The 24474-nt window shown below is 34.1% G+C and overlaps 2 protein-coding genes across 13 annotated transcripts in view; one reads left to right on the top strand and one right to left on the bottom strand.

Moving 5' to 3' along the window:
- Window positions 1–1003: 1003 nt before the first annotated feature.
- LOC108765592 (uncharacterized) lies at window positions 1004–11040 on the top strand. 3 transcript variants are annotated; one of them, XM_018514383.1, is made up of 6 exons: window positions 1005–3900; window positions 4145–4165; window positions 8944–9068; window positions 9293–9541; window positions 10056–10288; window positions 10754–11040. In XM_018514383.1, the coding sequence occupies exons 1-6, from the start codon at window positions 2366–2368 to the stop codon at window positions 10808–10810; spliced, it is 2220 nt and encodes a 739-aa protein (XP_018369885.1). In that variant the 5' UTR covers window positions 1005–2365; the 3' UTR covers window positions 10811–11040. The 3 variants fall into 3 exon arrangements, with proteins under 3 accessions (XP_018369884.1, XP_018369885.1, XP_018369883.1); XM_018514381.1 differs by having other exon boundaries at window positions 10056–10292; XM_018514382.1 differs by lacking the exon at window positions 4145–4165 and having other exon boundaries at window positions 1004–3900; window positions 10056–10292.
- Window positions 11041–12100: 1060 nt separating this feature from the next.
- Window positions 12101–24474, bottom strand: part of LOC108765585 (NAD kinase) — a 34515-nt gene continuing 22141 nt past the window's right edge. For 5 of the 10 annotated variants that reach the window (XM_018514364.1, XM_018514365.1, XM_018514368.1 and 2 more), the window contains 6 exons: window positions 17548–17677; window positions 16158–16283; window positions 15720–15891; window positions 15303–15655; window positions 13838–13920; window positions 12101–12861 (listed from right to left, as the gene is read on the bottom strand). In XM_018514364.1, coding sequence (XP_018369866.1) covers window positions 12669–12861; window positions 13838–13920; window positions 15303–15655; window positions 15720–15891; window positions 16158–16283; window positions 17548–17677 — 1057 coding nt within the window. In that variant the 3' untranslated portion in view covers window positions 12101–12668. Of the gene's footprint in view, window positions 12862–13694; window positions 13778–13837; window positions 13921–15302; window positions 15656–15719; window positions 15892–16157; window positions 16284–17547; window positions 17678–21938; window positions 21973–24474 lie in introns of those variants that run through there. The other 5 variants (XM_018514369.1, XM_018514362.1, XM_018514371.1 and 2 more) reach the window with 4 other exon arrangements.

Raw genomic sequence — 24474 nt, 5'->3', positions numbered from 1 at the left:
TAGTTTCTTTTTCTTCTTTCAGTATAAATCTGGGTTCGTTGAATTTAAATCTCGATCCTTACGCCTCAATTTAATTCTTTATTAAATTGCTGATTAACTTTGAGTCATTAGGTTTGTTTTCTGTGGCTGAACTATTGTACACTTTTAGAACTTAAAGTGAGATAGATATACGTTTGATATTTGTCGAAAGCGAGAAAGAGAGTTCTAGAGCAGCCTAGCGCAGGGAGAGAAAACAGACCAATTGTAATAATTAGAGACGATCAAAGTTTGCGAATTTCCATGGAGATTTCCGCACGTGGAAGCAAATTGAATATGTCACGGCCGCCGCCTCTTTTTCTTCTTTTTTTTTTTACTCGGCGTACGTTGCCACGCATCGTATTTTCACGCACGCACGCGGAGGCTGCATTTATTAAAAGCGATATATTATGATTCAAAGATTATATCTTTCGATTCGTCTAGACGGCGGAGAGGGAGGCACCCTATAAAGTCGCACGTGGTTGCCCCTGAAACAACCATCCGAATACGACGAGCCTCCTTGTACATTTCTTTCGTGTAAAGCCTCGTGTGCTCCCGTCCATACATCGTTATACCTTCTAACTCTTTTTTTTTTTTTTTCCTGTCACTTCCCTCGCATTTCGTCGCAACGTTCCCTGAAGCCGTTCAAATCAGAGGAACTCTATCTTGCCGAACAACCGAGACTTCGTGGAAACAGACAAAGAGAAGAAGAAACTCTTTTCTCTCTCTCTCTGTTCTCTTCGCGCTAATCGAAATATACGAGGGCGACGGTGCCCTGGCTAAAAAGAGGCCACGTTTCGATCGAGTTATCGCACGGTAGGAGATCGAGATCGATTTTTTGGTAGCGAAAGCCCGGCGCGCGCGTACAGCATCATTTGCGGTCGCGGTGAAAGGAGGAAAAAATTTAACAATGTTCACCTGCAACACAGAGCCACATATACATAGATACATATATACGTCATGTATATAGATTTCTGAGTGAGAATTTGCCACATGAGTATTCGCATGATCGATGTATCGACGATCCGCAAGACGATTTGCGAAATTTCAAATGATCGGTACAGATATCGCGGATAAGTGACGGAGGGGAAAAGAAGATCAGGACAATCGGAAATTTGGTCAAGGGACCAATTCGATTCAAATCTCTGGTAATCATCAACGGGAGGCAGATTCGCGCCGAGGAGGTAGAATACAAAAAAGTGTGCGAAAAAGAAAAGGAAAAGGAAACGGTGGGGAAGAAGGGGACAGAAGAAGAAAGAGGTAAAACGTCGCGAGGAGAGAAAAGGCTGTCCTCCGCGGGATTTCGGTGCGCGAGGAAAAGGGGTTACCCGGGTTTGAACGAGTGGAGGAGAAAGAGTCGAGCCGACGTGAGAGAGGCAACGGTGGTGGAGAGAGAGAAAGAGGCCGAGAGGGAGAAAGAAAGAGAGGGATAGAAGGGGGAGGAGAGGGAAGAAAAAAGGAGTCATCGTAGTAACACACCGGCGCGTCTCCTCTCGCGGCTTCGTGGTTGTCTCGGAATTAGTGAGTAGACAGAATTATGTCTGTGAGCTGGCCAGCACGGCTCAGTTGAGACTTACTGCTCAGAGCGTGCACACGCATACTACGAATCCTTCCTACTTACGCACCTCGCGCCTTCCTCGTGCGATTAGAACTTAGTCCGCGACTGCCGGCAGGCCAATCACGATCCATTTTGCTAACGCGCCTCCGTACGAAACGGTGTCATCGTCATCTTCTTCTTCTTCTTCATGTGTCTTGGACGTGCTTGCGGAGTTCCCTCGTTTGAAGAAGCGTCGGGTAGCTAAGTGACGGAATAGCACGGTGGAGCACTAGAAGCCACCCGCAACGGTGACGTCTTCGAGTCCTCGAGAAGTTTCGACGAAGCTTCGAAGAACCAGAAGATATGTGAGACACTTCCTTAATTATCCTTCTTGTTGCCTTCCTCCGTGATTCTGCGAGGTGAGCGAGACACAAATCAGACGTAGAGACTGATATAACGCGATTATTCGTCAATGGACTTTGGGGATTTAATAGCGAGAAGTTTGACGAAAAATTCTCTTAGACGCAAAATTCTCAAAGACGTAAAGTCGGTTACTTTCTCCTGGTAATTTGAAGATTATTTGTAGACTGCAGCTGTCAAGCACAACTTACGAAATTTTCGAGGCTTGACACTTTTTTCAGTGAATCATCCACCCAGGTTTAAAATTATTCTTGGAGAGCGCGCTTCGAGCTATTTCATTTCTCACAAGACTATTCAATTTTTGGAACACGAGTGTTTTAATCGTTGCTGCGGTTGAACACATTATTTGAGTGCATTAAACTTTACGGTGAATTTTTCATCACTTGCGACAAAATGGGCAAATTCTTCGTACTTTTCTTATTGATAGCCATCACGACCAACGCGTGGTCTCATCGTCATCATCATCATCATCATCACCATGAGTATTATCCAGAACACAGAAAAGAAAATAGTCATATAAATTTTGTCGAACAAAAATCCAATTTTGAAAATATAGAAACCGCGGATACTTCACAATCGGAATCGCTGAAAAAAAATGAAAAATACTCAGAGGTCTTAGATAGCAAAGGAATTCCCTTCAGTCCGCGAAGATTAGAGAAAATGTTGGAGAAGGCACTCCTGAAGATAATCACAGGTGATCTCGGCGCAGCAGAAATGCTGCTGTTGAAGAGCTTGAATTACACGCCGGAAGAAGTGCTGGCGATTCGCGAGCGGGAACTCGATAAGCGAAGGGATGAAGAATTGAGAAAAATAGAAGAATCCGATGGAAAAAAGTATTACGATGAGAATCTATACAGAGACAAGGCAAAGCATTGGAATTATAATTCTATGGAACTTGAGCCATCTTCCCGTAACGATCCCGACATGGACGTATCGAGGAATGAAAGGAAGAGGAACCGATATAAGGGGAAAGCTTCTTACGACAAAGACTTCGACTTTGATGCTTATAATCGCCAGGCGGTAATCGATTACGAAAACTTGGCTTCCAAACTCGAGTTGCAGCAGCAATCGTGGTCGGAACCTGCGATTTTCGATTATGAAGACGAGTCGAAGAGCTCCGAGGAGCAGAACCCGCCGCAGAACATTCATCAGAACTTCGACCGAGTCATGGAGCCCCACGTGATCTTCAAGATCCCCTATGACGATTCCGAGTTCGATTCCAATTCCGGATCCGATGAAAAATCGAAATTTATAGACGGAGACGCCCTGGTTTTGTCGAAGGGTCTGAAACATCGCATTCCTTCGACCTTGAGACACACGACTGCGAGGAATGTTGCAAACTCCTTTCACGCTTCGTCATTGTCTACTTCTTCTTCTTCTTCGTCTGCCTCTTCTGCGGCTACTGGGCACACTCCACTTCCCATAGTATACCAGCTGCGGAATTTTAAAGGCGTCAGGCCAGATTACCCGAAGAATCAACCTTCCTTCAGCACGACAGAGTTTCCGGAGTCTATTATCACGAGCACTATTATTACGAATGTTACGTCTAACGCGACTTTGAGCGTGACAGATGACTCCTCCAGTTCACCGAACGACGATAAATTATCTGTCAAAGACGCGGACAATGTGACCAGCAGAAAAATCAGCGAGTACGAGGGGCTAGAATGGGTTGGAGACGACGTTTATAGGGTGATACCGGCTTTCGCGGATTCGCTGGGTTACGACAACACCGACGAGAGTGGGACCTCCGACTACGAGGAGCAAAATCTAGGTTCCTTCCAAGAGGGAAACGAAACTGATACTCTGGAGTATCAGAATGATACTCCGGATCCGGTAAAGCTTTTCATAGCCAATGCCAATATCTCCATTGAGAACGCATCGCAGACCAATCTGACTGCCAATCAACAACTATCGCGCACAAATCGAGAGTAAGTTGAAATAGAGTTCAAAGAGAGCACTTTTTAATAGTATGAGGAAAGGTGAAAGTAACTTAATATCACCATCTATAATGATCAGAAAAATAGTCCTGATCTCATTTTATTTAAAATCTATTTCACTTTTCCTCGTACTGAATCCTAATTGCGTCACAAATTTATAATGTTGTTTATCACATACTCTGCTTAGCATACACATATATCTAGTATTACAAAATATGCTTCTTATATCTTTTAGAGAAAATGTAACTTCAAGCAGGTAAGCCTCCCTAGAGGCCTTTATTATTCGGTAAGGCATTCCGGTAAGGTGTGCCGTGTGTTTTTCTTGATCACTTTATTTTCAAGCGTTTTCTTTTAACAACCGCTTAGCTCGCACTTTATTTCTGTTCTCATTTGTGCATGAAAGTTTATATTGCGAATGTTTTTATAGCGAAATTAATGTGGAATTGCAATTGCATGATTTTTGAGACACATTTTGCTCTCTTCTCTCTCTCTCTCTCTCTCTCTCTTTCTCTCTGTTGATTTTAGTTAACGTTTATGTATTTATATTATTTTATATTTGAGTCTTTTACTTTCATTCTTTTAAATTAATTTTTTCTTTTTTTTCTATTATTTTTATATTAGAGAATTTTTTATTAACTTTATTTTAAATTTGGTTCTTAATATTCCATATATTTTTTCTTGTTATATATTATTTTCAATGCTTGAGAAGATGCAATTTTATAGTACTTAATAAATTATATATATATATATATATATATATATGATACTTTAATAAACACATTTCAAATCTATACAATTTTTTTCTTTCACATCTATTTATCTATGATGTTTTTCCTGTGTATTCCAAGAGTTTCATGATCATTAAAGTAATATTGCATTATGTGTTATTTATAAGAGCTGTGCAAAGAAAGCAAAACAATTTCTGTAATTTTTAATTCTTCGTTACACGCGCCGCGCTCATTTTTACATTGTAGTAAATATATTATGATGTTTCTTTTGCTATTGAAATTTTCTAATCTGGAACGAGAACGTATGCAATAAGCAAATTTTCCACAATTTGACGTAAACTCGTTGGTGAAAGATATCGATTAATCGTTTTTTTTTGTACACAACTTATTCATTTGCGCGTATAGCATGCGCAAGCAACTTGGAAATTGGAGGATTCGACGCGTAACGTATAACAGGCAAATCCGCCGACGTCGTTCGACGACGGTCGGCATCGGCGTTCTCAGCGAAACGTTGCCCTCGTCACGTAAAAATATCTCGATGAACCGATAAAAGTATCGCGTCGAAGACAGCAAAGAAAAACTTACAAGTGGAGCAGGAAAATTGCGCGTTTATGATCCTTCCAGCAAGCTAAGCAATAATAATTCTCGATCTCGATTAACTTAATTTTATTACATCAACCCATGCACAAAATGTCAAGAAAAAATGTTCATCTCAATTTTAATATTCGAATAAATTTAATAATACCTGAGAGAGTATCTATTACAGCATCGTAAAGTCGAAATTGGTTGAACACAGTGATTGAATACGGCGATGATTAATGCGCCAATCAAACATAATATATTACGGTTTTCGCACGGGCGAAATATGATTGTTTCTCATAAAGAGATAACGTCCGAAGGCGCAATAAAGTTTGCGCGAGGGACAGGTTTAGGATAGTGTTCTCAGCCAGGAAGGATACGCGGTGGAAATTCCGCAGCGGTCTCTAGCTGTGTTTTTAAATCGCCCTCTCCCGTTTCCCCACGACTGCTCGCAGCCCCACTCGTGCGGGTGTGCGCGGGCGTTTCTTTTATTTTATTAAGTCTAGACGCGTAAATGCATTCGTGCCGGCACTGGCGTAGCCCGTCTCGAGAGTCCTCCGAGAGCGCGTGCTGTTGCCGATGCATTCGTGCATCGCTCGCACGGTCGTGCGCGCGGTTGTTGCATCGAGGATCCGCCGGCTATTATCCTCGAAGCTTTCACACAGCGTCTTCATTTCGAGTTCATCCACTTCGCTTCGATTTATCCCGCGACTTCGTCTTCCTAAAGGAAGACCTATCTTCGATTTATTCCTGCCTACATATTTTTTAAAAAAACAATTAAAAAAATTTACTTTTAATTGTGTGACTATTAATTTTTTTTCTAAATTCAGCGAGAAAAACGTCGAACGTTTGGCTCAAACAGCAATAGAGATAGAGGGAGGGGAAAGGATATTCACGTCTGGATGGAACGTCTTTCGCGGTGGGACGCAATACGAGAAGCGCTCGTACAATTCGAGCCCGAGACACCGAGACGTCGAGTTGAGCACCCCCGTAATCGCCGGGTGTCTAGTCGGGCTGCAGTTAGAACTCTCTTACGAGGTTACGTAACACATTTCAATTTAATGCGTTGACCTTGTCTATGCGTCTCTCTTCCTATGTCGACGGAGACGGAGCGACGGTGCGCGCGACGGAGAGAGAGGAGGAAGTTTTCGCCGGTGATCCCCCTCGGTCCTCTCCGTTCTCTCCGCTCTACCTCTCGCCCTGCATTCCGCCGCCGCCGTCGCACCGCCAGACGGTGCAATGTGCATTTTTACGGACGGCCCAATCAGGCCGCCGCGCCGGTTACGCATCGTCGGCCTATCGCGTCTCGAGGAACCGTTCTTTGCTATTTTTCCACACACCGTTTCTTTTTTTCCCTCCCCCCTCTCTTTAGCCCTTTCATTTTTTCCCCCTTTTTCTTTTAAGCTGCAACTAATGTCCCGGGTCAGGGCATTAAAATTTTCACCGACGTGCTCTCTCTCTCTCTCTCTCTCTCTCTCTCTCTCTCTCTCTCTTCCTTTCTTTTTTTTTCTTTCTCTTTCTTTCTCCCTGTTTTCCCTATCTAATCTCCAACGCTAATGGCCGACACGGCGATTCCCGGCTGTGCTCCAGCGAATTTCATTATCGCGACACCCGGCCCACGAGGCGAGCAAGGAGGATCCACCACGCGGCATCGCCGCGCCGGTTCTCATGATGCAACGGCCTCCAGACTCTCCAGGTCCTTCCCTTTCCCAGACGGCGGACAGACGTGGCATGTACGCAACGAGCCGGCGCGAAACGCGTGACTTGGCCACAGCTAGATTAACGAGCATGCCTAGAATCGAACGCGAAGGCTCGGCCGCAGCCGAGATTTCGGAGAAGAGCGCCGTAACTTCTCCGCTGTCTCGCAAGAAAACAAGATCTATTTTCTAGGCGACTCGATAAGATTAAATGATTAAGATGAAAAATGGATATGTATTTTGCCTTTTTAATTGTCATTTTTGGGTTCCTCAAAAAAATACAGCGTTCGAACAGCCTCACGACAGCTCATTTATCTTTTCCTTTCGGAGAAATGGAGGAAGTTGAAAAAGATTTGTGGAATTTATGGACTTGCGAAAAAAATTTTTGCATTTGTGTTTCCTCTATTTCTCTTTTGTTGTTCGAGTTTATTTATTATATTAGATTCACTTTCTTTATTTTATTTTACTTTTTTTATTTTCTCTCCTGCTAAACTCTTTCTTTCTGCTTCAAACTCTTTCTTTCTGCGTATTTTTTTCCCTTTCTTCTCTTTTGCGTTATTCAGGAAAGTACATCTTTTCTGGCATTAAAAAAAACCAATGAGGTCATTGATGTGGAAGATGCACACCTCCCGGATGGGCGTTTCGAACACGGCAGTCTTTTTTTGATCACGTAGAGAAATGACGTCCATCCTTTTCTTCTTTCGCTCCATTGTTCTTCTTTTCTATTCCACCAGTCGTTACTTAATGACTTAAAAATTTATTATGCAATCCTGCGGTGTCTTGGTCGATCGTCCGACGTCGCCGTCGTCTTTCGAAACTGTCGACAACCGTCTGCTTGTGATGAAAGTCTCGGAGGCCGTGACGCGCAAATAAACAAGTTCTTGTCTCGGTACCGACGAAAATTATGGGACCGCAATTTTATATGTTGTAAACGCGAAATCTAAAAATTACAATAGAATAGATGCGACGGATGCAATGGGTCACATTGTGTCTACGTCGCGTCGGGAAAAAGAGTGAAATTCGAGTCACGTGAACGCGAACAACTGACGTCCAGTGCCGAGAGAAGAAAAAGTTTCTGTAGGCCGAGCGATGCAAATGAGTCTGGTCGAGACGTCCTGGGAATGAACTTAAGATTCGAGACGCGGCCTTAAGAAATTAAGGTTCCGCCGAGAGAGACCAGACGGAAAGTCGAGGTGATTGGGGTGCCGGTGTATCCGCCGACTGTCTAGCCGCTGTCTGCAACGTGTAATAAATGCCTCCGAGCCGTACCGTGCCTCTGTAGGTCACTGACCATCGTCCATTGGCCCGTGTCGGCACCCGGAAGAGTTCGCCGGGAACTTGGAGGTGAAAATTCTCAAGCCGACAGACGCGCCGCCGCACTAGATTCATGGAGCGAAATGATCTTTTCTAGACTGCGAAATCCAAATCTTCCAAAATACAAATACAAAAAATTTTTCGAAATCGCTAATAAAATGTGTTCAAAAACATTTTAATAGTTACAAATTTTAGGCCATTTTTAATAAACATTCCTCTGCAACGTTTATTTAAATATTTCTAGGATCTTGAGGTTTTTTTAAGGTTGAGCAAATTCTGTCTCTCTTGAAAAAGCTTACCACTTACTTTAAATTTTATTGCTTTACAGAGAGAAAGAACAACCTTCTTCTTCTTTTTCATCTTCTTTTTCTTCTTCTCCTTCTTCTTCTTCTCCTCTGTAAAGTAATCTCTTTGTAAAGCATCAATTATATAAACGACCTTCTGAAACTTCTAAATATTTCGCCTCAAGTTCTCGCATTTTATTATCTTTTTAAAATAATTGTATTAAATCTTTTTAAAATAATCGTTATTCTTATCTTTTTGAAAACATTTTTTATGTACGATTGATATAATAAAGATGATTTTCTATTAACGTTTTGAAGCTTTAAAATTGGTGTGCTTTCGTATCATTAAAGATTTCAAAGCTTGGCGTGATATGTTATCTTTTATTTAAGTATTCCGTGCAGAGCCTAATAAACTTTGATCTGTCTGTGCAGTCAGAGCCAGAAGAAGGCGATCGAAGATATTAAATCAAGAATTCTTGCGATAACTGGAAGATTCAACCTTAGTACTAATACCAATCAGGTTCAACGCGAGAGACTTGCTATGTTTTCGCCAGTTTGTAAGTAATTTAACAATTCATTTTTTCTGACGTTTAAAAAAAAGACTGCGTTCGCGCGGGAAGCAGGCTATTAGCGCTACCGTATTATTCTATTCTTATTTCATATCTAATGAACGATGACGATAGAATGACTCAATAGCGCTGATAGCGCTCTCTCCGAATGCAATCATGGTAACTTATCAAGGATATTGCTTATTAGACCGAATGCTCGATTCGTTATATAGGTCACATACCTCGAAACACGGATTCTGAGGCATGGACGGATCCGTTTTTGATGAACATGCACTTTCAATTAAATCTTACTTCCGACGATTACGTTGTCGCTGCCAGATTGCGACTTCACGTATTTCCGCAAAAAAACGTCACGACCTCCGACTATCGGCTTTCGAACCCCTTCGATGAGGAAGAAGATGACGAGAAGAAAATTAGGGTGTCCGTTTATTACTATACCAAATCGCTGAAGAAGCATCGATGTGAGTATTTAATTGTTTAATACATGGACGTAGCTAAAATATTTTGTTTAAAGGGAAGGGGCAAATTAGAGTTAAGACTTTTGAACGTAGGGGAAGGGAGGGTAATCGAGTTAGTGTGGACTATTGAATTTGTTTCGTTTTATATTATTATTTTTAATTAATTACACGGTAAATAATAAATCACACATATTTAATTTACTATAATTTATTTTATTCTCTCTTAAAATTGTAAACTGGTTCTTCGAACTAGAAAAATTTAAATTTATAATACTAGCTGTCTTGGATTTTCAGAAAATCTTTCTATAATTTTCACCTTCGATTCTTTTTCCTTTTTCAAAATTAATTTCTTGTGAATATTCATTAAGCATAGTCTGTTTAAGCGGTTTCAATTTTGTTCTTTTTTAAGATTTGGGGGGCGTAGCCCCCTGTCCTCTCTGGCTACGCCCATGATTTAGCAAATTGCTAAATTTACCTATGAATATTTAAAGAATTTAGAGAATTGCTATTTCTGTAGCAAAAAAACGACTGATGGATTCTGTTGTGACGCCTCTGAATGCCGGAGGCGCTCATCTGGCGCTGGATGTCAGGCAAGGCCTGAGATTCTGGCGACCGAGTCCGCGAAATCCACATGGCAACGGTAACAATCACGGTTTGGTGGTTCAGATAGAGGACCAGGACGGCCGGCCGCTAAAACCGGCTCTGTACATCCAACAATCGTCCTGCGTGGACCACGATTTCGATGAGAAGGCATGTGAGTGTGTGGTCTAACAATACTAACTTCCGTTTAAGTCTTGGATTGAGCCTTGGCATATTTTTGCGTGAGACTAAACAACGAGTGTAGTAACACTTGAAACAAAAGTGAATTAATAATGTAATGTGTGTTGAAATTGAAATTCATTAATTATTGATATCAGTTTGAATGGTAAATAGAGATTTTTAAATTATTTTTCGTTGATTGTGTGTGTGTGCACATCTGACCAAAATACATTTAAATTATTTATAATTCAGTAGTTTAATTGATAATTAATGATCTAGTAATTTAATCGAGAGAAAAATGGAAAATAAATTTTGAAATCGCAAAAATTTATATTTTAATAAATTTTAAATATATGTGTGGCGTGTGTGTTGTGTGTCTTTTAATTAATTCATTTTTAATCTCGATAATCTTGAATTCTTATTATAAAATATTTTCTTTTTTTTCTCTCTCTACAGACCAACGCATACCTGCACTTTTCGTCCGGGCCTGCCATCGTTATGTTCGCATCGTAGATGACAAAAAAGAAACGTACGTAAACTGTAGGCATTGATGACAAATTTCACTTGACCAGAAAGCGAAGATTTATTTCAAAATAAAAAATATCGACTTAAACTATATTGTGTTATCATCATTATTTAGAAATACTTGCCATTAAAGAAAATTTGCACTTTTATTGTATAAACTCAGAGTCGTGTAGAGAAATATCCATCTAGAAATATTATATAAGAATGAATCCTAAGTACTGGACCTTAAATTAAGAAATTTCACTTCAAACGTTCAAAAAATTTAATGATTAAATAATAGATTAACATATAAATGTAGAAACCGAACTTAATTGAAAGGTCTGTTTTAAGCATTGTTTTTACGAGAAACGTAAGTTTTTCACTGATTGCTTATCTTTTTCAATTGTTCAACATTTGTTTGAAAAAAATGCAAGTTTGGCTTTAAATAAATAATAATAGTTTAATTGTAAAAAATTGATATAGTTTGTAAGAGTTCTTTATATAGACTGTTTACTATTAACTTAAAGAAGAATTATTTAAATATAGTAGGATATATACGTATATATATATATATATATACATAAAATATATATATAGAGAGTTATAATAATAATTTTTGTATCTTGAAATAAACTAGTTTCTTTTTAGACTTATTATAATGTACATATAATTAAGTGTAAAGTAGCGTATCCATGACTTATGCATTCGCCAACGTGTCAACATGCTCATGACTGATATAGCCAAATGTAAAAGTTTAGGTTCATACATCTATTTATATTAAATATAGTTAGACGGATTAAGGGATCTTTTCTCCGAGTCTTTAGTTAGATAAATTCATGGAGAGTTTCTCTGTGAAAACGTTGCAGATTTCTAGGAAGGTCCTTTGTCTTTGAAATTGCAGCGATTTCTTTTACGATACTTACAATGTATGTGACAAAAGAAGCGTTTAATGTTTAATGCCTTCTGCGGTGTATATAATGTATATTTCCATAACATGTTGCAGATGAATAAATTCATTTGTAGTAAGACATATATATTACATTAATTTATACTCTCTCTGTCTAAATATAATAAGGTTCAATAAATGCGGTAACCTCTCCCTCCTTTTTGACAATTTTTATGGAATTTTTATGATTCTGGAGTTATATTAAAGAAAACATAAGTGCATATTGTATAAAACATATTTTATTAAAAAGTTTTGTTTTATAGAAAAATTGATCATTCGCAACAAATCGATTTACATCAGATCGATTACCATTATAATCAGTAAATAAAAAAGCAAGAATATAATCATTCGTATATAAATCATATCAATTTAAAGAACGCTAAGAAAATAAAAGTATTTGTACACGTAATATGATATCGATAAGATACAAAAAGATTCTTAGATATTCAGTTAAATCGATGGGCCACAGACCAAAACGCAATTACTAATAAATACATTGTATACGCGTGCGTTCAAATTAATAATAGTACATAATTTCTTTACGACAATAATTAATCGAATTAAACAATATTTCGCTATTAACATGTATTCTTTACGAAGACAAATGCACTTTATTATCAAAAATTAAGATTCATCGTAATCCAAGTTCATTTTTCTAATCTAATTACGTAATCTTTATCTCCAGCTGTAGCTCTTACATACAGATGTTTTTTAGATGGCAATCTCATAAATTATCTTTATTGATAATCAACCAATTTCTTATTAACTGCCTTACTTAATAAAATTTCGTTAGAAAAGTTTTAATCGATGAAGGCGACATTAATTAGAAAAGTCGAGTAATCGATTTTATTCTGATTTTCAGCGGAGTTATATTTGGCCAAATATTGTCGATTTTGACTATGTATGAACGTTCTCCTTGACCTAACTATCTCGATCGAGAGAATCTAGGGTATCGTTGCTCGATGAATGTGCGAGATCACTTAGCTCGTCCAAATGCTTCTGCCGCTTTCTGACATTCCAGTGAAGGCATTCAGCTAAGGAATCGAACCAGTCAGTGATTTGGTCGGCTGCGCAAATGCTAGGCACCGGGTATATAGAGGTGGTCACCTTCAAACTGAAAAATTATGCGATTTTTTTCTAATTAATCAATTTGATAAAATTAAACGAATCTAATCTAAAGCTAATACGGTTGAAAATTTACTTTGCAGCAAAATGAATTGTGTTACAAATAAAATTTATTTAAGTTGCTTCTTAATTATGGTTATTTCTGGAAAGTATTTTTATAAGAAAATATTTGTTAAAAATAGTGCATTTTTCTGTAAGAGAGAATATTTATATTGCGGTGATTTTATTATGATAAGCGAAAGCCTTTGGTTTAATGTTTATGCATAAAACGTTTATCGTAAGTATGAATAATAAATTATTAAGTACCGTCACCTTGCAGTACAGCTAACGTCTCCAGAAAGGTATTTTAATGTAAAATATTGGCAGCGAAAAGAATATGAAAATTAAGCAAAGAATAAATAAGCATGTAGCAGATAATTTTAATAAATATGATTTACAAAAGTAGAAACCATAAATTTCGTCGTATTAATATAAAGTGGGAAACGTTCGATAATGTGAAATGAAAAAAAAAATGAAAAGAGAGAGAGAGTACCGACTGACGTAAGCTTATTTGTTATTCAAATTATAAGTTTGGTTTAAACTTTGGTTAAATTTTGTAATAAACATCTAGCAAGACTTGTAGTATCTTATTTTTTATTTGAATATGAATTTTATTTGAAATAAGCTTATTGGAAGAAAATATTTTATGCGTCGTGATTTACAGACTTTATGAATATGATTTTGAAAAAAAGAATAAGTTACAGGATTCGTATTGTTTAATGCAACGAGACATAAATATAGAAAGAAAAGCGATACGGCGTTCTTTACGAAAGCAGGACAAACCTGTCACCGACACGCAGCTCTTGCTGATTGCGGCCATCGAAGGAGACGTAAGCTGTACTGCGAGCATTGCTGTTCGCCATTATCTGAAATAATTGTAGAAAAGACAAACGATTAGACAGAGCTGCCGAGCGTTTCGGTTTTACCTGTCACCGTGGAAGAGTTCCTGCCTATTTCTACCGTCGAAGGACACCCACGAGGTATTTCTGCTGTCGGGTGAAACCGAGATCTGCGGTGGAAAGCAAGATGATCATGTTAATTGCTGCTGATTACAGCGGTATTGCCGCGGTTCGTTTAACTCGAGATAATGCGTTAATTTGTTAGACCTTTTTCTGAAGTCTGTTGCTTAACAAGTCTTTTTACAAATTCCGTTATTATTATATTCTAGAATGACGTATAAGAAACAATTTAATATAAATATAATTTTCAAATTCGAATAAACTAAATTTAATTTAGTATAAATTTCAAATTGGAATAAATTAATATATTTAAGATAATTCCAAAATTTACGAAAAATTAACGAAAGAATTTCTTACTACGGAAACGATCTGCCTTTAGTTATAACAGGTTCTTTCGTGAGAAAAAAATAACTTATTTCCTATAAGTTCGGATACTTTGAAAACTTTTGAGTGAAAACTTCAAGGTAGCATTTAGCCTAAGAATGTGCCGTGACATCTGGAACCAGATTTCCTTCTATTGAATATTGGTATGAGCTATATTTCACACAGCACAAAGAAAGAATAGATTCAAATGAAACTAATTCTGACTAAGATTTATAACCTATTATAAATCTTAAGAATAACGAATAAGACTCAATTCTATTGTTATCAATAAGTCAAAATGTTATAATATATTATATTGTAATCGTTTAGGACTACATTTACAATTTGATTTTTTTTTTTTAAATTAACGTCGATCCACCAAGGCACGTCGATGCGATTTAATTTCTATATAATTTATTATTTTTTAACTATTGTCTATGCGATTGGGAGGAAACATTGGTTGGACGGATTGGTTAGATTAACCTATTCTTATCATCACATGCGGATGAATATTGGAAGAATGACGAGAGAAGTAAATTCTTGACAATTTTGATTATAGAAATCATTACAAATTATCAAATTATATTTGAACACATTTATATTATTCGGTATATTATTCGATACTTTTGTAATTTTGCGACCTTTTTTATTTATATATTTTTATGTTACTGAGGATGACCTAATGAGGGTCGAAACGTTTAACATTGTATTTAAATTATTGTAAGATTAAAATTCATTTATTAGCACTTAACATCCTGCATTGACTCGTAACCTTTATTATTTAAGTTGTTTCAAAATGTTATAAAAACTCTTAAATGAAAACTTTTTCTCTCTTTGAGGTGGGCCATAGATTTCGTTATTACAAATAATTCAAAACCGACTGAAGTGAAATTCCAGTATCTATACTATAAATTTCAAAAGAATTGAATAAGACAATTTTGTTTTCATGAATAAAATTAAAAGGCGTTTGTTTCGAAGCTGTTAAGAAATTTTTAATCCGCTACCATAAATGTATAAAACATTCCATTAGCGCGTTTCTTCGATTTTTTTAAAAGATTAAAGAAACTACCTTGAGCTCGACCCCGGCAGGTACGACAATCGGCCTGAAGGACAGAGAGTGAGGGCAGATTGGTGTGATCATTATGGCAGGAACTGAAGGATGAATCATGCTGGCTCCAGCAGCAACTGCATAAGCGGTCGACCCGGTCGGCGTACTCACGATCAAACCATCGCCCTGGACACTTGTCACGTGTTTACCATCAATGAATAGGTCGATATTTGAAAGGTAAGGTGAGGGCCCTCGATCCACTACAACTTCATTCAATACCAAGAGATTCGTTGGTGGTTCAGTCAACTGACTGTCTTCATTCTTGCGTATAATTATGCACCTCAGACGACTCCTTAAAGTTAAAGCCGCGTTACCTAGAACAAGATACAATGTAAATTTGGCGATTAAAAAAAAACGTAAAATAAATTAATAACTAACCTTCAAGAACATTGGTCACTTGTTCCTGAAAATTATCAAATTCGAAGGGTGTAAGAAATCCTAAGGAACCAAGGTGGAATGCCATTACAGGTGGCACTGACTGTTGGAACAACAAACTGGCATAAAGAAGTGTGCCGTCGCCCCCCAAACAGACTATAAAATCAATTTTATCCTGAAAACAAAAAGCAATGCACTCCATTTAAAAGAAGAAGTAGTAAAAAAAAACATTCATTGAAAATTAATAAAAATTTTATCGTTTATTAATCCTTACTTTTTACAATATTGTATACTTTTATCGTCCAGTAACTAACTAAATTGGATCCGATGTAAGTATAAAAATTAATTTTAACCTTATAAGCAACAAGTTGTATAACAAACACGCGCGTAGATTATAATTTTTGTTATAAATATTTCAAAATAAGCGAAGATTATCATTACCTGCAAGTCATCTGTGCCGTCCCTAAAGGTTTGTAATCTATCGCGAACACTTTGAAATCTAGGATCTCTGGCTAGGGCTGGATCCTCCAGAACAGAAGCTTCCACAAATACAACCATTCGTTTTGCCTGCATTAAAGAAAAATCAAATGAAATTCATAATTGCAACCATTTACTCTTCCCATGTTTAATTCTAAATATAATAAATAATAGCTATAAGTCAAATATGTTATATATATATATATATATATATGTATATATAACACAAAGTTTCGACATTATATCTTTACTACCCAGTAGAATAAATACAAAATACGTGCAAAATTATTACGTGAGGGTAAGAATACATCATTTACGCAAATCATTCGCCGCTGATTATACGCATCAGGCAACTCTGACGCGTCACAATTAATCTATACGAATAAAAAAAAATCTTAAAGAAAACGAATGTTTACCTTATAATAAATGTTCGCTTTTTATCTATTCACTAGGATGTTTAAATATCAAGTTTTAGAAAAAAAAAAATTCAAATATTAAGAATATATGTCTACTTACTTTTGTTATATACTGTACATATATGTATAGACTAATTACTTTAATAACTACTTTACATCGTACGGATAATTATAATATAATAATAACATAAAGCGCTCGATAATTTGACAAAGCAAGCAATAGAAAACTATCAAAACGAGCAAGAAAGTTAGAATTATAATAAAAATATATATTTGAGATACAAAATCACTCAATTCTCACACTGAGAAAAAAATAGCCTAAATTTCAATAAATATTTATTTGAATACTGCCAACTAAACATTTACTTACAATAAATAAATATTTACTTAATAAAAAGAAGTGATTGTTAAATCAAATTAATGTTTTTGTATCAAATAAAGATATTTTTATATTTAATAAATATTTAGTTGGTATTATCCAAATAAATATTTATTGAAATTTAGGATATTTTTTTCTCAGAGCATACATAATACGTTTCAACTACACAGAGTCTTCTTCAATTAGCATATAATTAACGTAATAATCTCATCTCAAATAAAAAATTATAATATAGTATCATATCAGATTATAACTTTTATATTTTTATCAATATGTACTAGATGTAAGAATTAAATACAATTATACTCTATATAATATGAAATTAATATTAAGAATACGTGGCGAAAGTATGAATTGGAAATTATGATAGTTTTTCATGCAAATAAAGTGAATTAATTTTTATAATAACTTTTTATTAGAAAATTATTATTTTATAATAACTTTTATGAGATAAATGTGCTGCTGACGTCAGTTTGTGAGCCCGTTAATCAACCTTTCGAGATAGGCATATCGAAATCGCAATCTTTGATATATTTTAAATGATCATATTAACATTTACCTCTATCAACCATGTGACCAATTGAACAAACGGTAACAGGACTGACGAATCACGGACCTTCTTGATAACCAGAACAGAGAGAGGTGGCTTGTACCACGTCAACCTCTGAGAGGCCGGATCCTGAATAGTCCTGAAATGAACAAGCAAAAGTATTACGATCATTACATATTTTTTCTCTCTTCTAATTTATGATAATATCAGCTGAGCTAAACTGCTATTTCACGTTTCTTATAAAAACAAACTTAGGACTGAGGTCGTGGGTTCAAATAAGATTGAATTATATTTTACGCAGCATGGGTAAGTGTGGTCGGAAGAACAAATTTTACGTTAATGGTCTATATTACGCATCTATATTACTATCAATTCTATATTAGGCTTCGTCTAATTATTCGCTAGCTGTCATTGTGTTACTGTACAAACGTTGCGAAACAATCGAAGCAAAGAGACAAAGGCGACAATTGATGAAATATAAAAAAGTGTTAACCCCGATAAATTTCATTTATTGTTTATGTGAGCATTAAAGTGATTACATTATTACATTACACTAAAATTTGTGCGTAATCTATAAAGAGATTAGATGTACATTTTTTGCATCCGTAATCAAATAATAAAAATTTATAAAATTCGTAATAAACAATGATTGAATAAATTGTTTGAAAAGGCAATGCAGTGAAATAAAAAAAAATTGCGAAACTATTATATATTTTTTCTTCAAATATGTATTTGCGAAGATTAGTCAAACATAAATGGAATTTTCAAGTGACATTTAAAATATATTTGAAATTGCAAGTAGTGATGCATCGAGACGAGACGATATTTTTAAAAATATCGTCTTGTCTCGCATAAATATCGAAAAGTTAAATCTCGTATCGATCTCGTTTTCAATATCGAAAATAAGTATCGTCTCAATTTCGATATTCTCGAAAATATCGAATTTATTTGTACAGATTTTCAATCTGTTTTATATTTTTAAAATGCGCCTATGGCTGTGTTTGTTATTCACTATAGTACTAAAAATCTATAGTATACATAACTATAGATTTAAATTATAGATTTTTAGTAATTGTAGAGAATAACGGAACACAGCCTATATCTATATCACATTGTTCCAATGTGTTTCTTTTTCGTAAAATCTCGCTTTAGATGTTTTGCTCTGCTCGTGCGACTTCTCCTCTCCTTTTCGCAGAAGTTTATAAGTTTATATATGTATTTTTATGAATATTTTTGAAATATATTCGTAAAATTAGTACCATAAACCATTATATTAATTTTATATGTTCCTAATAAAAAAATTGCATTGAATTTAGTCACAATATCTAATTAAGATTTTTTTTATTAAATATTATCTATTTTCTAAAAATAGATTTATTTATGCGATATTCGATATTCTTAAACTGAAAATATCGATCTCGAAAAAGACAATATCGTATCATATCGAAATTTATTAAATCTATATCGTCTCGATATCGTCTCGATTTCGAGACGATACGAGATGAGAATTTCGAAATATGGAATATCGCGTGCATCACCAATTGCAAGTTATTAATGTCTACAGATATCGTAATTTTTTATATGATAACTGGTTAGGAATAAACAACTTATCTGTCAATGAAAAATAAATAAATCTGCAGTAATTTGTTTGATGATGTCAAATATAATGCGATGACGATTTTATTGTGAGTATTATGCACTAACTAATTATAAATACTAATAATTTTCTGTAGATTTCAGAGGCTTAAATAAACTTCCTTAAGTAAATTTATTAGAGAGAGCAAAAATAAAACTGAGTTTAGTTCTAATAATATGTTGTGTACAAAATTTACGTAGAAACTGCGATGCCAATAAACAAAGAGATATCTTAATACAAGAATCAAGAAACATATTAATATACTATAAAATTAGAATCGTTATGATTTTTTCGATTATCATTTCCATTATTCGGAATATACAATTTTAGGACTTAATCACTTTTTTAGTTAAAAGAATCTTAAAATATTGAACTCCGAATCTAATCATAATAAAAGATTGATCTCTGCTACATATAAAAGAAAATAGAAATTAATGGTAAAACGAAATGGAATTAATTCCTTAAAAAATATTGAATTTTTTAACGATTCTTATTATTGTTTACTTGTGCTCCTTAACAATTGTTAAAAATTGATACTCTCTTATAATAATTTGTTGATGTACGATTATATGACAGTTTGTTTCATGAACTTCATTTGTCTGTCATTACTTTTATCAGCATGAAACTTTGTTAAAATCTTATCAGATATTATATTAATTTTTTATATATTGTCCTCTCGTGACATTTAAGTTAAGTGTTTTCACACATTATTTTCTTTGATAATTTAATAACTTTATTTCTTTAATAATTTTATTTCTTTTTCAAAAAATAAGGACATCATCGATATCATCTACAATATCTACATTATTGTTACTTTCTCCGACACACGACTTAATTTTTTTATACCATTTGAACTTTACCATCATAAGATTTCTTACAAAATAGCAATAGTTAAGTCTATGACAAATTATTTTTTCATTCATTCATTCATTCACTCATTCATTCATTTATATACTTTATTGCAATACACAAAATTTATACAAAATGGCAAGACATCAGCAGAACTGCTGTTATAAGTCAGCCAGTAAGACGATTAAAACAAGGTATTACATTAGATATAAAATAAATATAAGCTCGCAAAAATAATAATAAATAAATAAATAAATAAAATAAACGTATTTGAGAATTATTAACAATAACAAGAATATTTGCATTACATTTACATTTACATTTTCATTACAAAGTCACAAGAGATCCAATGAAATCATTTTTTGTTCATTATTATTAGGTTAACCTAATAATATATAATTTTCTGAACAATTGTTCGGAAAATTCGTTTCAAATCTTCTTATGTGTAAGAAGATTCCGCTTTGTTCAACGACTTTAGTTCATGTCTCAGGTAACTGCGTGATGTCCTTATTTCAATACTTGTCTTAAAGGAAATTTTTCAAAGAAAGAAATAGGTAGTTAGAGATCATTGAACAAAGCGAAATATATTTGCAGGATGGGAAAGTGACGTGTCATTTGTAACATCGTTACTTTTTTCGATAAAATTGTTTTTTCTGTCTATAACGGTAACATCATTACATTTTTATAGTAATGTTAACAAATTTAGCTGTTACTTTTACCATTACCTTAATCCATCATTATCTTTATCTACATTTCGTATTATTTGTAATTGGCTAGAAATATTTTATTTAAATAAAAATTTTTTAATATTGAAAAATATTTTGTACTTTACATCTTATTCTTAGATTACATTCCGATAGTCACTTCTTGTATATGTAACTTTTAATTTCCAACTATGGATGTAGTTTCATAATGCTAATACTTATTATCATTTACTTATCATATACTGCATATATGTATAAATATAGCTGAAGATGATTGTTGTGAGTATAGTTGAAACGTTCCGTTCATTATATTTGACAATTTATGTTAATAAAATGTTTCAATTTATTTAATTATTAGTTCGTTAACTTTTGTTGATTATATTCTAGTACCAATAATTTTCGTTTTTTTTCTGCCAATTTAAATGAACTTGCATGTGTTTTTCTGTGCACCGGTTCAAGTCGTTTTAATTTTTCCCGAATATTATACGTGTTCGGTTAGTAAAACTATATATAATTACAATTTATTAATGTTGATATGCTGTTCCTAAATATTTGTCAGATAATCTTAAAATGTAGTTTTGCGTCAAAATCAAGTAGGGAATCAATAACTTGTCCGATTGCCGAACTTCATGAGCTTGATTGAAATAAAGTGGGCTATAAAATTTGATCATGTTGCTAATGTTTAATGGATAATTTTTTAACATTTTCTAGGAAAAAGCAGAGAAAGAAGAAATAGAGCACACATTGTTAAATATTAAAGAATGAAATTTGTGAGTTAAATATCATTTGAAAGATTAAAAATGACTCTAATTATATATAATAATTTGTGACATTATGTATGATTATGTATAATTTGATGCAAGTTATTCATAATACATTTATACACAAATTTAATGCAAGTTATTAATTTGAAAAAAAGAAACGAGTAAAGCTTACAGTGAGTTCACCATATTAATAAAAATTTCAGAATAATTAGGATAATTCATGTTTAAACACACTTAACACTAGTAATATGTATATAAAACTTTCTCTTCTTCATAAAAAAAACTTCAATTCACGTTCACTGGGCAATTTATCACTGTATCAACAAAAAGTGATTCTTTGAAACTATCAATCAATATTTAAGGAAGTGAAGACCTTGTGTCACTGGATTGTAAACGGTCAACTACTATCTGAACAACTAAAAAGTATCGTGCGCTTCGACAACCTACCTCGATGCTTCAACCATGATGCGGCACTGGCCACTGGTTGACAAACGCGCGCTTACTGACTCAACTAAAAGATAGACATTTAAACAGAAATGTTGCGCACGCGCTTACTCGTCGTATGCAGGCGCGGGAAATCACGCAGTCGGCATCTGATTTAGTGTATTACAAAACGTGTTTTTTCGAGCTCTGACAGAAGATTATCATATTCATGATGAAACGTCCATTAATTTTTTCTAAAATTTTGATATATATATAGATATTTATTACACGAAATAAATAAGTTATAAACATATAAATATGAAATCTTTATATATAGAAATATATACATACGTACACACATATATACATATATACATATAGAGTTCTGTTCCACAAGAAAATTATATGTATTCAAAAATAATATTTTTTAGGTAATTATTTAAAGGCGATTTAACTTAAACCAGGGTTGTAGCATAAAATAATACAAGAATAGAATATATAGGCTTCGTTCAAGAAGCGTGTAATCATGTTATTCTGAGAGAGAGAGAGAGAGAGAGAGAGAGAGAGAGAGAGAGAGAGAGAGATAACGCGCTATTTTTATATTATTGCTAAATGCTATTTTTATATTATTTTATGCTACAATCCTGGTTAAATTAATTTTGTTAATAATAACCTAAAAAACATATTAATTACCTTAGAAAAAGTACTAAGATACATATATATATAATTTTAACATAAGATTTAACTAGTAGACAAAAACAAATGGTTACGTTTAAAATGCTTTCTCAATATACAGTGTCACGCTTAGTCATCATTTCTTGCAAAAAGAAACGCAAATGAGTTTCGTCGGTCGTTTCTAGTGTGTTCGATATTTATTACATGAATGCGATTACCATCTTGGTATGATTGTTTGCTAATGAAGATGTGACCGTTAAGCCTCTTCTACTAAGAAAAGCGAATATCACCTAACTAATGAAACATTATGCACGTAGATTTTTTCTTATACGCTCGCATGTTTTGAGGATTAATAATACTATTATTTTTAATAAATATATATAATTAACTGTGATAATATCGATCTACGGATATTGCAAATCTGAGCGATGATATGACTATGATGTGAAATATTCTTTTTATAATTTAACTTTTTTGTTACGGTCTACTACGAAATGCATTATACGACGTGGCTGTATGAGCCGCACATGTACTCAAAGCGATTACGTCTAAATATAATAGCCTAACATATTGTTATTATTCTTCATGATAAGGAAAAAAGTGTCGAACATAGACTAAATAAATTTTTTGAAGTGTTCCAATGCCAGTACACTGTTAAATTTAAGATGTCTCAATTTGAGTTATTTTTAATCAATAAGTTTGATGCGACTAACGATATTAAAACATTAATAAAGAAACCGGCAAATATGAGTAATAGTGTTATAATTATTGCGCAAATAGACACAAAACAGCTAGTTGAGTAAATAAAAAAATATATCATGAAGATGTATTATTTACAATAATACACTTTGACTCTTCTTTGGAGTTAATTTATGATAATGGTTCAAGTGATGGTTGAGTTACATTTTGTTAATATTGTCACATCTGGACCCAGATGTGAAAGATTTTTGTTAGAAAAAGATCTTTGTTAGAACGTCAAGAAAACAATGGTTGAAAGATTTGAATGTTAGTATATACATGTTCTATTGTAAGAAAAATTTAGAAAGCTAAGAAAAGTGTTCTTTTATATAAACCGAGATTAAAGACTATTCTACTCATTTCCAGATAAACATTTAAGATAAATTTTCGGTTCATAGTGTACAAAAACCAGTAGTATTAACTCTTACTAAACTGAGGTCATTTGTGTCTATAGGTGCGATTTTTGTGTGCGATTTTTAAAATTATGAATATTTTGAAAACAAGTGAGTATGGCCGCGCCGTTCTGCTCCTAAAAAAACTTGTGGGGTGGAGGAAGGTGCCCATAAAAGCCTGGCAGTGGACGTTATTTTCTTACTAAACAGTGGACAGATACAAAATCGAGCACGAACACAAATGATTCCTGTTTATCCGCAACGCATGTTTGTCGTACAAATAAGGAAATGATCTTTTTCGTGTTTCTTGACTATTTTTATAAGTAAAACACGTATATGTAACAAAAAACTTTATTCAGTTTTATTTTAAAATAAAAATGGCAAATCATTCTGCAGAAGAGATGTTATGATTTTTTTCGTTCTCTTACAATGTTATTCCGTACGTATTTTTTTATTTATGAAAATGTATGAGATTATAGATTTCGAATAAAAAATTAATTTTTTAAAGTTAAATGTTAATTTTTCATACGAACGCTTATTTTTATAAGTTTCAAAATTGTAATTTTATGTCCCGAACTTTTGAATTAAAAAATTTGTTGGGATATATTTTTTTATTAAACTTTATGAACTTTATTTTCGATTTTTAATTATTAGATTTCATTGATTTGATCAAAAGTTACAAATTTTTTGACATATCACTACCACATTTGTGTTTACATATTTGCAAAAATAAAATTTTTTTTAACTATTTAATC

The sequence above is a fragment of the Trachymyrmex cornetzi genome, unplaced genomic scaffold (assembly GCF_001594075.2).
Source record: "Trachymyrmex cornetzi isolate Tcor2-1 unplaced genomic scaffold, Tcor1.1 scaffold5, whole genome shotgun sequence".
Lineage (NCBI taxonomy): Eukaryota > Metazoa > Arthropoda > Insecta > Hymenoptera > Formicidae > Trachymyrmex > Trachymyrmex cornetzi.
The sequence above is the reverse complement of the archived record's forward strand: the minus strand, read 5'-3'. Positions and strand labels throughout refer to the sequence as shown.

What these genes read in the sequence shown, in the direction of transcription:
- LOC108765592 (XM_018514381.1), top strand. Translation starts at nt 2,366, where the DNA reads ATGGGCAAATTCTTCGTACTTTTCTTATTGATAGCCATCACGACCAAC. An exon ending in CTATCGCGCACAAATCGAGA is followed by an intron (nt 3,901 to 4,144) that starts GTAAGTTGAAAT and finishes TATATCTTTTAG; the next exon opens with AGAAAATGTAACTTCAAGCA. An exon ending in GAAAATGTAACTTCAAGCAG is followed by an intron (nt 4,166 to 8,943) that starts GTAAGCCTCCCT and finishes CTGTCTGTGCAG; the next exon opens with TCAGAGCCAGAAGAAGGCGA.